Source organism: Aethalodelphis obliquidens, unplaced genomic scaffold (assembly GCF_003676395.1).
Source record: "Aethalodelphis obliquidens isolate GAN/ISIS:26980383/991018 unplaced genomic scaffold, ASM367639v1 scaffold13, whole genome shotgun sequence".
NCBI lineage: Eukaryota > Metazoa > Chordata > Mammalia > Artiodactyla > Delphinidae > Aethalodelphis > Aethalodelphis obliquidens.
This window is the reverse complement of record NW_020837957.1, coordinates 14,855,628-14,867,960: the sequence shown is the minus strand read 5'-3', so window position 1 is coordinate 14,867,960 and position 12,333 is coordinate 14,855,628. Positions and strand designations below refer to the sequence as shown.

At 38.6% G+C, this 12,333-nt stretch overlaps 2 protein-coding genes across 21 annotated transcripts in view; one reads left to right on the top strand and one right to left on the bottom strand.

Annotated features, from left to right (window-relative positions):
- DNAJB4 (DnaJ heat shock protein family (Hsp40) member B4) overlaps positions 1 to 11,717 on the bottom strand; it is a 41,059-nt gene extending 29,342 nt beyond the window's left edge. For both annotated transcript variants that reach the window (XM_027114149.1, XM_027114151.1), the window contains exon 1: positions 11,603 to 11,717. The gene's annotated coding sequence lies outside the window, so the exon portion shown is untranslated. The remainder of the gene's footprint in view (positions 1 to 11,602) is intronic.
- A 115-nt stretch (positions 11,718 to 11,832) lies between these two features.
- FUBP1 (far upstream element binding protein 1) overlaps positions 11,833 to 12,333 on the top strand; it is a 34,075-nt gene continuing 33,574 nt past the window's right edge. For 7 of the 19 annotated variants that reach the window (XR_003434321.1, XM_027114123.1, XM_027114122.1 and 4 more), the window contains exon 1: positions 11,918 to 12,128. Coding sequence is in view for 17 of the 19 variants with exons in the window: in XM_027114123.1 (XP_026969924.1) it covers positions 12,009 to 12,128 (120 nt within the window). In the remaining 2 variants the exon portion in view is untranslated. Of the gene's footprint in view, positions 12,129 to 12,333 lie in introns of all 19 variants that reach the window. The other 12 variants (XR_003434322.1, XM_027114128.1, XM_027114124.1 and 9 more) reach the window with 5 other exon arrangements.

Here is a 12,333-nt window from a genome sequence, read left to right as displayed (position 1 = left end):
AAAAAAAAAAAAAAAAAAGATGGTCGAGAGGAAAAAATATAGAGAGGAAAATGAGATAGATATATATATATATAAATACATAAGAAATGAAATAATTGTTTAATTAAGGTCTCAGAGGAAATAGGAGGGAGTAGGGTTTGGTGCCAAGATTGGAAATAGATGAAATTTGAACAAAATAAGAAGTAGGGCTCTGAGATTAAGAGAAAATAAATAAGGAAAAAATTATAAATTTGAAGGCAAGAGGACTAGGAAGACTAAAAAGTTTATAGATGCTATCAATCCTCTTAAAATTTTTTAAAAAGGACATCTGCAACTAAGGAGTTGAGAATAAAAGTAGGGCATTTGACACAGAATGGTAATGGTTTGACATAGCACTTAAGTGAACTAGGAAGGAAACTAATCAGAAACAAGTAAAGGATTACTAAATCTCACTAAGGACCTAGCCAAAACCAGAAACCATGATAAGATGAATCAATATTCATTTTATTCATTTCTTAATAAACATTTTATTAAGGATTTTCCATATGCCAAGGCACCTTCCTAGGTACTGGGGATAAAAGATGAACAAAAATTCCTGCCTCATATACTTTACATTATAATGAAGAAGATATAATTTTAAAGATTTTTTAATAATTAAAAATATTAAAAAAATACTATAGGTAATGTTACATGGTAGTAGGTACTAAGGAAAATAAAGTAGGAAAGGGAAATAAGAGAATTAAAATTTTAGATGGGGTGGCCAGAAATGGCTTCACAGAGAAAATAAACATTTGTACCACGACCTGAAAGAGGAAAAGGGAAAAGCTATATACATATGTGGGGGTCATTCAAAAGCTTAGAGGTGAGAGAATGCCAGGTATCTTTGAGGTTTGGTTATTTAAGAATGATGGGGTAGGGGTGGGGAAGGGATTGGGAAATGGTCAGAGAAATAATAGATGTCTAGATCGTGTATAGCCTTGCAGGCCACTAAAGACTTTGACTTGAGTTGAGGGAAGGTGAGAAGCCACTGGAGAGTTTTATGCAGAAAAATGATGGGATTACTTTGGCATCTGGAGTAGAGAAGCATGGCGGGCAAGGATGGAAGACTAAGAATGTATTGCAATAATAGTTCAGGTGATTTGGACCATGATGTAGCAGTGAAGGTCCTACTTTATTTTAAAGGTAGAGTCAATAGGATTTTCTGATGAATCAGATGTGGAATGTGAGAGAAATCAGTAATGACCTCAGTGTTTTTCAGCTTCAGCAAGCTAAAAGAACAGAATTGCTATTTACTAAAATAGGAAGACAGAAGAGCTACAGGAGGAAATTGGAGAGTTCAATATTGGACATATTAAGTTTAAGACGCCAGTTAAGCTTATAAATGGTAATGTCCAATAGGCATTTGGATGAGTTTGGTATTAATAGAGGCAGTACAGAGGGAAGACAAAATATCAGTAGAGGTGAACTTTAAAACCACAAGACTAAAGGAGAGTATACTAGATTGAATGTATATAGAAAAAAAAAGGGTCCAAGGAGAGAGTCCTAAGATTTACAAATATAGTAGTAATGATAACTATTACTAATAAGGTAAGGCCTCTCAGCCTCAGGAGTTGAATCTTAATTATTCAAAACCAAGTATGATACTTGCTGGAGTAAGCCAGTGATTCAGCTCTGAGCAGCACAACGTTAATCCAATGAGCAACCAGAGGAAGGAGGTAGTAGCGTTTCCTTGTTTTTAAAGGGAAGAAACTTTCTTTTTCCACTTTACAATCATGCCTGCATAACACTGGGAACTGTGGCAACCATTATGCAATCATTAGGGGCACTAAGCCACATGATGAGGATGGCAGAGGGCAAAGATGAAAAAAATATGGATACCTCATGGATTGTTGAGCTGCTAAATCAACCAGACCTAGAGTGACTCTGCACCTGGACTTTTTATTATTATTTAATAAGGGTTTTCATTACTTATAGGCAATTGTATCTGGTTACCATAATCTCATTTAATTTTCATAACAATGCTTAGAGCACAAAGAACAAAATGAGACCCAAAAAAGATTAAACATGGCCAGGTTAAATAACTTGGCACATAGGTAGCAAATGGTGAACTGAAGCTTAACTAACTCCAAAGTCTATTTTAAGTGGTTTAGAGTAGATTTAAAGAGTGGACGTAACTGAAAGACAAAGGGGAATGGGAGTTGAGAATTCTTGAAGTGACTGGCAAATAAGGCCAGGAAGTAACAGAGATTGAAAAAAAAGAAAAGTGTCAAAAGACTAGAAGAACAGAAGGAATACATCAGTAAACAGGCTATTAAAATAATAAGAGGTCTTCTTGAGAGAATATTGGAATTGAAGATTTTTATTGTTTGAGTAGTCTGGATGAAGATTAGATGTAGGCTGTAGCTATGAGTAGGGAAGAAATTGCATTTTCAGTGGTCAAGGATTGAGTTATTAATATTTACTAGCATCTACTATGTGACACATTATTTTATGCACTTAAGATACAGTGGTGACTAAAATACACCCTGTGGAGTTCACACTACGGTGTGAAAAACTGACAACAAACAAGTAAACAACTAGAACTTTGGTGTGTACGGAGTTTTGGGCCAGCATAATCAGAGGCACTCAGTGGTATTTGATTTTTGATGAAGTTCCCTGGTTGTAGCCGGGCTAGCAACTGAGGCCTTTACTCATAGAGTTACAAATAGAACATTTTACTCAGGGTTACAAACAGAACACAAGAACTGAATGACAATTAGGATGACAATGACTGGCAGTTATGTAATTATTTCAAATAATTTTACATACTCACACAAGGAAATAAATGTTTAAATGAATGAGTGGTCTGATTAAGCTTTTTAATTCTTCAAAGAATTTTTTTTTGGGCCACACCAGGCAGCTTGTGGGATCCTAGTTCCCCGACCAGGGATCGAACCCAGGCCCTTGGCAGTGAAAGCGCTGAGTCCTAACCACTGGACCGCCAGGGAATTTGCTAACCCTTTTTAGAGTGATGCAAATTACGATCTGAAAATATAGTCTTTCCAAAGTGATTCATGGTTTCATTCAACATTCACTCACTAGAATAAGGTCCATGAGGATAAGGGTATTTGTCTATTTTGTTCACTACTGTATATCTAACACCTAGAACAATGCCCAGCATTTTCACTGAACTGAATAAATGAATAGATTAATAAGCATCCACTAGATGCCAGGTAGTATATTCATCTCAAAAGTAAATAAGGCAGTTCCTGACTGGTCTGCAGGGCAGAAATAGAGACACAGATGTAGAGAACAAACATATAGACACCAAGGGGGGAGAGTGGCGGAGGGGATGGTGGTGGTGGGATGAATTGGGAGATTGGGATTGACATATATACACTAATATGTATAAAATGGATAACTGATAAGAGCCTGCTGTATAAACAAATAAAATTCAAAAGTTTAGGGCTTCCCTGGTGGCGCGGTGGTTGAGAGTCTGCCTGCCGATGCAGGGGCCACGGGTTCGTGCCCCGGTCCGGGAGGATCCCACGTGCCGCGGAGCGGCTGGGCCCGTGAGCCGTGGCCGCTGGGCCTGCGCGTCCGGAGCCTGTGCTCTGCGGCGGGAGAGGCCACAGCAGTGAGAGGCCCGCGTACCGAAAAAAAAAAACAAAAAAAAATTCAAAAGTTTAAAAAAAAAAGTAAAAAAAAAAAGTAAATAAGGCAGCTCCTGCACTTAAAGAGTGTACCATTTAAAGACTCTAACTAAAATAAAATCTCTTGATCTTCACTTATATCAAAGTACAGTTAAAAAAGCAAGGTTGTTAAGAATCTAAAAGTAATACCTCTCCTGGATAAAAGGAATTTATTGTAGACTTCATATGCTTTTATACAGTTTTTTTTTTAATTTTTTTTTTTTTGGCAGCATTGGGTCTTAGTTGCTGCACGTGGGCTTTCTCTAGTTGAGACAAGTGGGGGGCTACTCTTCATTGTGGTGTGCGGGCTTCTCATTGCGGTGGCTTCTCTTGTTGCGGAGCATGGGCTCTAGGTGTGTGGGCTCGGTAGTTGTGGCTCTCGGGCTCTATAACGCAGGCTCAGTAGTTGTGGCTCACAGGTTTAGTTGCTCCACAGCATGTGGGATCTTCCGGACCTGGGATCGAACCCGTGTCCCCTGCATTGGCAGGCGGATTCTTAACCACTGTGCCACCAGGGAAGTCCCGATATGCTTTTAAATTTAGAAAATAAACTACCATGCTATCTTGAAAATTTAGTATTTGTATTATTAGGTACTATAATTAGATAAGCTGTTATGAAGAATATTATGGTTAAGTCACAGGAAAATAGTAATTTCAGATACTTTAAAATTTTTTATTCCTTCTTTTCCTTCTCAAGTCCTTTCAAATACACTCTTTTAAAAATGAACTGAGAATATCTGTTAATATGAAGCAACATAAAAGAACAAACAATCAGAAGGCAAATTCCAAAGAGATCACTGCTATAGATATGGAAATGTCAGGACAGAGAAGCAAAGTTCCACTAAAAACAGCAACAAAATTGTATGCCAAGTGAGTTCTATATCTCACACCCACCCATCTTCAGTTAAGGATTTCATCGGCAAAGATCCTCCATCTTCTAGTGATCTATCTCAAAAAATAAATGTGAGTAAAGGCAGATGTCCTGATTTTAAAAATCAGCTGTTTCTGGTTGTGCACAGAGTTTTCTTCCCCTTGTACCTAAGAAGCAGAAAACCTCCATCTGAAACTTAACCTAATCACTGCTGCTTCAAAGAGAACTTATTTCATGAAATAAAGAGCACTGGACTAGGAATCTAGTCTTGGCTCTAGTTTTGCAATTAATCTTGTCACTTTGTACATAGCACTCAAGCAATCTGGGTCACAGTTTCCTCCATAAAATGAAAGAAATGGACCAGACGATCCTCAAAGTCTTTCCAAGTTCTTAGGAAAAGTTCGAGTGAAGCTACTCTTCTGTGCCACCTAGCCTCGAAGGCCCCCAACATTCGTAACCACATATTCAACAATTTGTTTTTAGCTCTAGCTTTGCAGCAAAATAAGTATGATTACATATAAAACTCAATTCAATATTTATCAGGCTTCTACCAAAAGAAAAGCACTAAGCCATACTGGGCAAGCCGAAAAGTAAAAGCCAGTCCTTGACCACAGCCCTCTCTTACACAGAGGGGAAACGGGAAAGGACAAGATCTTTGTATTCAGAACATTTGCTACAGTCTAGCTGGGGAGACACATTTTAATTCAGCTTAATTATGTAAATACTTATTAAATACTTTTTGCATAAAGTGTCAGTTTTCAAACTTTGATGAGCATAAGAATCTAAGATGCTTTTTTTTTTGGCCATGCCCCATGGCTTGCGGGATCTTAGTTCCCCAACCAGGGATGGAACCCAGGCCCCTGGCAGTGAGAGCACCTAGTCCTAACCACTGGACCTCCAGGGAATTCCCCTAAGACACATTTAAAAAAATGTAATTTCCCATAAAAATGATTCACTACATCCAGGTGGGGCCCAGGTATCCACATTTTTAAAAGCACCCCCAGATGATGCTGGCGGTCCTGTTCAATTAACATTGCCATTAGCCTATATCAACATAAAGTAGATAGGTTCAAAAACAGAAAATGTTTCTAGAGCTTGAGTTCTCAAGACTATATGCCCATAACAACTAGAGAACAAACTGCAAGGCATTAAAAATAAGCAAAAATCTGATGGAGCATATAGACTTTTTATTTCAGTGGTTTTCAAGTGTGGGCTGTACTTAAAAAAATCAACATAGGGGGACTTCCCTGGAGGTCCAGTGGTTAAGACTCTGTGCTCCCAATGCAGGGGGCCCAGGTATCAATCCCTGGTCAGGGAACTAGATCCCGCATGCATGGCGCAATGAAGATCCCACATGCCGCAACTAAGATCCAGCACAGCTAAATTAAATAAATAAACAAATAAAATCAACATAGGAAGTTTTTACAGATACAGATATAGACCAGTTAAATCAGAGTTTCTGGGAGTGGTAGTTGTGGCTCAGCTTTTACATTTAAAAAAATCTCCTTGTAACAAATGCAGACAACCATTAAATTAAGGGCAAGATCACTGGAATTGGTTAGTCAGGTTAAGTTTCATGAAAAAAGATGATTTTTTTATCAGACTCTTTACTTGGCTAAAAATTTAATGAAAAAGATAAATGTAACAGAAGAAGTGAAAGGAACCAATGTATAAATAAATGATCTAAGTAGGGGAGGAACAAATAAAGATGCTTTTGACCACAAAATAAAGGGAGACTAAGAACAGTAAATATATGAATTTTGCAAACATTATCACAGGGGCTGTGTGGTAATATAGGGGAAAAATTAAAATTAATCAATTCTATCCTTGTCTTGAGAAGTCTTACAATCTAGTTAGTGATGTGTACTACAAACACATAAACCCCCTGAACAATGTATTCGAAAAATAACACTAATCATCAAATATACAGGTATATATGTATATATACACACACACCATAAAGCACTATATACTTTAGTAAGGCATATTACTAATCCACCCAGTGCAATTAGCAATACAGAGAAACAAGCTTCTATAATGTTACACAACACACGGGTTTTTAAAATTTTGTAAGTAATCTACTTTTATTACCTTACATTAAGAGCTGTCTTCCCGTGAAGAATTTTAGCCTAAGTCTTGATAAAAACTAATGCAAGTATTTTAAACATCCAAGTAAGAAATACCAAATTGTGACTTATACCCTAGAAATTACAAAGAGATACATTTCATAGATTTTTAATAGATTCTTCCATTCTTTCAAGTCAGGCTGCCTAGGTTCAAATCTCAGCTCTAACATTTACTAACATGTGAGCCTGGGCAAATTCGTTAGCTCATCTGTACCCCAGCAAAATGAAGATTTTAATAGCGCCTATCTCATAAAGCCAATGTGAGGATAAATGAATAAAATACATGTGAAGCACTTACAGTGCCCAGTATATAGCACTTTAGAGTGTGCTATGCAGTAAAGACACAGAAAAAGACATAGCCCTTACTGTCATGAACCTTATAATCTAGTGGGAATTCTAAACAATAAATGATATTATGGTATTATTACCATGATATGGTACATGAATACAAATAGGAATTCCTAAATTTGATAGTTCTGGACAGGTTTTCTGGAAAAATGGAAAATTTTCAACAGGCAACAGTGAAATGGTAGAGGTGAGGAGTGTTCCTGACAAAGAGAAAGATATGTGCAAAGGCCCAAGGGCCCTACAGTTATGAATAAGTGGGAATGACAAGGATGGCAAAAGGCTGGATTTATGGCAAATCAATGGTCATGAGCAATATCCTAGAGGATTTGTCAATGCTCTAACAGCCTTTCAATCAGGACATACTATTAAATCTGACATCCAAATCTGAGAAGAAATTTCTAATAACTGAGGGTGAGATGATACTATGGTGACTTCTGAAAGAGAAAAGACAGAAATCATGGTGTAAAAACATAAGACATTTTTATTACCGTTTACTTTTCAAAAACAGATTAAACTGCCATCTCTGGTATGCTGGTAAAAGGAAGTTATGTGACTTACCAAAGGGCACATGGGTCAGACTTGAATCTAGATCCTCTGGGACCAAGTCCAGAGTTCTTTTCACTACATGGGGCTGCCTCCAGTTTCAGACACTAGTCAAACTGTTGTTCTCCACAAAGTTCCCAAGTTACATTTGTGTTAACAACTTTGTCCCTTATAATGCAAGTACTGATAGTTCTTGCTTCCATTCACACAGTCTGAAACAGAATCCTACAAACTCAATCAGAAAGGATACAAAAGTCATTAAGACCAATGACCAACATTAATGATCAAATACCCTAAAACAACATCCTGGACCACTTACTTTACTTTGAACTAACTGGTCACTTTCCTCCTCACATTTAACCTGAATCTGTTGTGACTGTGCACTGAGAAAATACAGGCCTGGTTCAAACGACACACAGAATACAGCATAAACTTATCAGCTCCTTTTGGCTAAGAGTTGTTAGGAGGTGGGTGATAGATATAAAGATGAGGCAGGAAGTCTGTACAATTTTGCCACTCTAAAATGCCTATCCAAAAAGCTATAATGGACTTTTTCTCCAATAGCTATAAAATAAGAATCTGTTAATATTTCACACAGATTTAACTAATCCAACAGTGGAAAGTTATGCTGAGAAAGAATCAGTCATTTGGTAAACAATAAATCAGAAGGTAAAATGAAGAATGTTGCCAGTACATTTAATAACCCAACTTGTACTACCTTTACTAATCTTTTTACTCTGTTATTTGATAAAACTGAATGCCCCAGCTAGACTTTTATAAGCTTAAAAACATTGACTTTTGCTTCATCCTGAGAATGAAATATGGAATACTAATTTCTATGATAAGACAGTGACTATAAAATAGAATTCAGCTTTAAATTTAGCCAATCTCTCAAAGCACAATAAACCAGTTTTAGATTAGCTATGATACAACCACTTTTAAGAGGATTTACATTGCAAAGGGAAATGCATTTAGTCAAGAAAAGTCTGATTTCATCAGTTATAATGAAATTATCTAGAGTAACCAGCAAACTACAAATGGCTTTGAGAAGACCGAGTGGAATCAGAACTAATTCACATATAACCAAATCAAGTCACTGGTTATAGTTTTCCTACAATTCAGTTGCTGTTACAAGATCCTGGGTTTTACCAAAACTAAGATTTGAACATAGATGTTTAATCCAAAAAATTTATAGAAGTGGAGTACCACGGATTATTCTTTCCTAATTATGAAATACCAGAAGCCAAATTCTATGTTTAATAAAGCCAATTTCCATTTGATAGCACTTTCCAGTTTCTGAAGAGCTCACAGAGATACCTCATTTGAGGATACCAATGCAGGTTATGATCATTATGTAGATGAGAAAATCTGAGACACAAAGTCTAAGTTCACTTGACCAAGGTCACAAAATCAACTAAAATGTAGAGATGGATTTTTTTCAACATTCATTCATTCAACAAATATCTAGAAAGCTAAGACTATGTGTTAGGAACTAGTCAGTGGTAGAGACAGACAAGGTCCTTGCTCTCCAGCAGTTTACAATCTAATGGAAGACAGACAATAAACAAGTAAACACATACGACATAATTTCCGATAAATTCTATAAAGAGAACATGGTAATTGGAGAGTGATTGCAGAATGGCACAACAGAGGTCAGAGATGGTCTAGGGAGATGACATCTGAACTGAGACCCAAATGATTAGGACAAATCATCCATGTGAAGGTCTATAAGAACATCTGAATCAGGCAGAGGAAGATGCAAGCATAAAGCCCTAGAGGCAGGAATGTTCTTGGACAGCAAGGTGGCTCAAATAGAATGAGGAGCAGGAGTGTTTAGATAGTAGCCTGATTACATGGCACCCTTAGGCCATTCCAGGAGATGGGATTTAAAGTGCAACAGGAAAAAAAAAAATTAAAAAAAAAAATAATAAAGTGCAACAGGAGAGAAGACTAGGTGAGATGATGTGATTTATGTTTTAAAGAAAGCTTTTAAGCTGCTATATGAAGAAACAATTGTAATACATTCAAGTAGAGGCACCCTTGAGCTTCAAGAGTACTGGTAATGGTTTACTTTTTGGAGAACATTCCTGGAAAGCAGATACATGGGTGCTTGTTACAATTGAGACATTACATACATTATATACTTCGCTGTACAAAATTTCATAATTTTTAGAAGTAAATTGTAAAGATGTTAAGGGTGGAAGCAGAAAAAACAACTAGAATGCTACTGTAACAGCCCAAGACTGAGGTGACGGTAACTCAGGAGTAGTGGAGATGAAGAGTAGTGGAATGTGGAATATACCTCTGAAGTAAGGTAAATAGGTCTTCTTGATGGAAAAATCGGGGGCAGCAATCAAGGCTGACCAGTGGTTCTCACTGTGGAGTGATTTTGCCTCCCGGGGGACATCTGCAATCTCTGGAGACATTTTTGGTTGTCATAATTGGTATGGGGGTTCTCATATTGGTACAGGTTCTACTGGCATCTATGGGTAGAGGCCAAGGATGCTGCTAAACATACTACAATGCACAGTAGTGCTATAAAATAAAAAATTACTTGGCCATAAAGTGTCAATAGTGCTAAGGTTGAGAAATCCTGATCTTGACTGATTCCAAATGGTTCCCATCCTAGAATACCCGTACTTCCAGGAGACTCTACCAAAAAAAACTAGAAATGGAGCTCTTTACTTATTTTCAATGTTTAGAGATAACTAAAATTGTGGTATACATGAAACAAAGTTTATTTCTTTGGAGGTAAATTATATCACTCTGTGACTAACACTATGTTGATCAGGACTAATTGGTATATGTCTAATTAATAACATATAAAAAATCAGTTACTGATTAATAAATGCCATTTATTGGACAGACTTTCTCAAAGCACAGCTGAAGAAATCCTATTTAGCAATACCACCCAACACTGCTTATACAGTTTTTCTTTTTACCAGTTATGCTTAAATCTGTAGTCCAACACATTCACTGCTTTTCCAAATACAAATTCCCCCCCAAATCGAAATAGATGTCTATGCACACTGAAGGACATAATCAGAGCTGTAAATGGATAAAATGGTAGGAAAAGCTAATTATAGGAAAATGATGGCCCACTTGTACCTGTGTGCATGTAACCGTTATCAGACTTACTTTGGGCCTTGAGCAAGTGGACACATTAATTTCAGGTATAAGTAAGACTGCAGCACACGTTTCTCTTTATTACTTTAAAACTAGCAATGGGCAAAGTACTCTTTGAGACCTAACTCACTAAACACAAAATAGCAAAGTTGGTAAAGTTCATTTTACCTCATTTTTTGTTATCTAAAGGGAAAGAATTAGGGGGAAAAATAAAATCACTGTGATCGACTCCTGAAGCATTCTAATGGGCCTGAAACTACTACCACTAATGCAGTAAACTACGTGCCGCGATATGCTCCAGAAAGAAATTACCTGGTAACTTAAGTAGATAACAAAAAACAAAATAATATCATCATCATCTAGTCCCGGGATGACAATACAAAACATCAGAGTTCTCACAGGTTGCGGCTGAGGGAAACTATTTCGAAGAAGCTACAAAGCCAATTTTGGTCAAGAAATGGACGCCGTTTCTTATCTATAAGGACCTCAATAAAACTGGCCATGGATACATACGATACTAGGTTACTGAGTCTGGCTAAAACTGAATTTTAGGAACAATTACATTTTTAAAAGGTAAAGAAAAGGGCAGTCATATCGTCACAGCCTCATCCAAAGAATTTACACAATAGCTTAGAAATCAGTTCGAGAACGAAGGCCTCCGGCCTAAATTCATCCCCACTTGTGACAAAACTCAAAACTGACAATCTAGAAGTAAAATGCTGGGACACTTCACTACCCTTAAAATCATGCCGCGTTCCCGCTATGCCGGGCGGACGTTTTCGGGAGCATCACCGCGCGGCGGCCAAAGCGCGCGTCTCCCACGAGCCCTCCCGGCGGCACGCTCTAGACACTGCTGCGCCGCCGTTACGCCTATCGACGTCCCCCACTTCCCCATTAGTACACAGAATGACCCTGGGCGGAAAATCCACCCATTCTACCTCCTTGAGGCGGCGACCGATAAGAAACTACTCCTTTCCTCCAGCCTTTCAAAAATTCAAGCAGACGGCGGCCAGCTCACCAGTCTTTCCACTAACCCAGAGGGATAACCGCACCACCTCAACCCGAGAACGCCCATAGAGGAGGCGCCAATAGAAACCCCATTCTCGCGAAATCTAAAGACAATTCTCGCGATATCTCGCTGCCTCGCTTTTTCCAGCCTCACCCCCACAACAGCGCGTTGCTTCAAAACATCGCGAGATTTTCTTCTTTCAGTCTCCGCCCCTCTACGGCACGATGGTCGCACAAGAATGTGATACAGCCTCGGCGGCCGCCATTTTCTTCCTTTCTTAGCAGTTGGCTGAGAGGTCCCTGCGAAGAAGCGGTAGCGGCCACTGTAGAGTAGGCATGGCAGATTATTCAACAGTGCCTCCACCCTCCTCTGGCTCAGCTGGTGGTGGAGGCGGCGGCGGCGGTGGTGGAGGAGTTAACGATGCTTTCAAAGATGCGCTGCAGAGAGCCCGACAGGTAAGTCTGGACCGCGCGGCGAGACCCCGACAGCTCACGGTAATTGGCCGTTGGCTGAGTAGGCCGCTACTTCTTCGCGCATGAGGAAGAGGAAAGAAGTGCCCTTCCGCCCTCTGAAATGTGACGAGACTCACGTTTCCCCACGTTGGTAATACCGAATAGAGGCTGGAACTCGGTTTTGTGTTCTTGGTGTCTAAGCCACTTT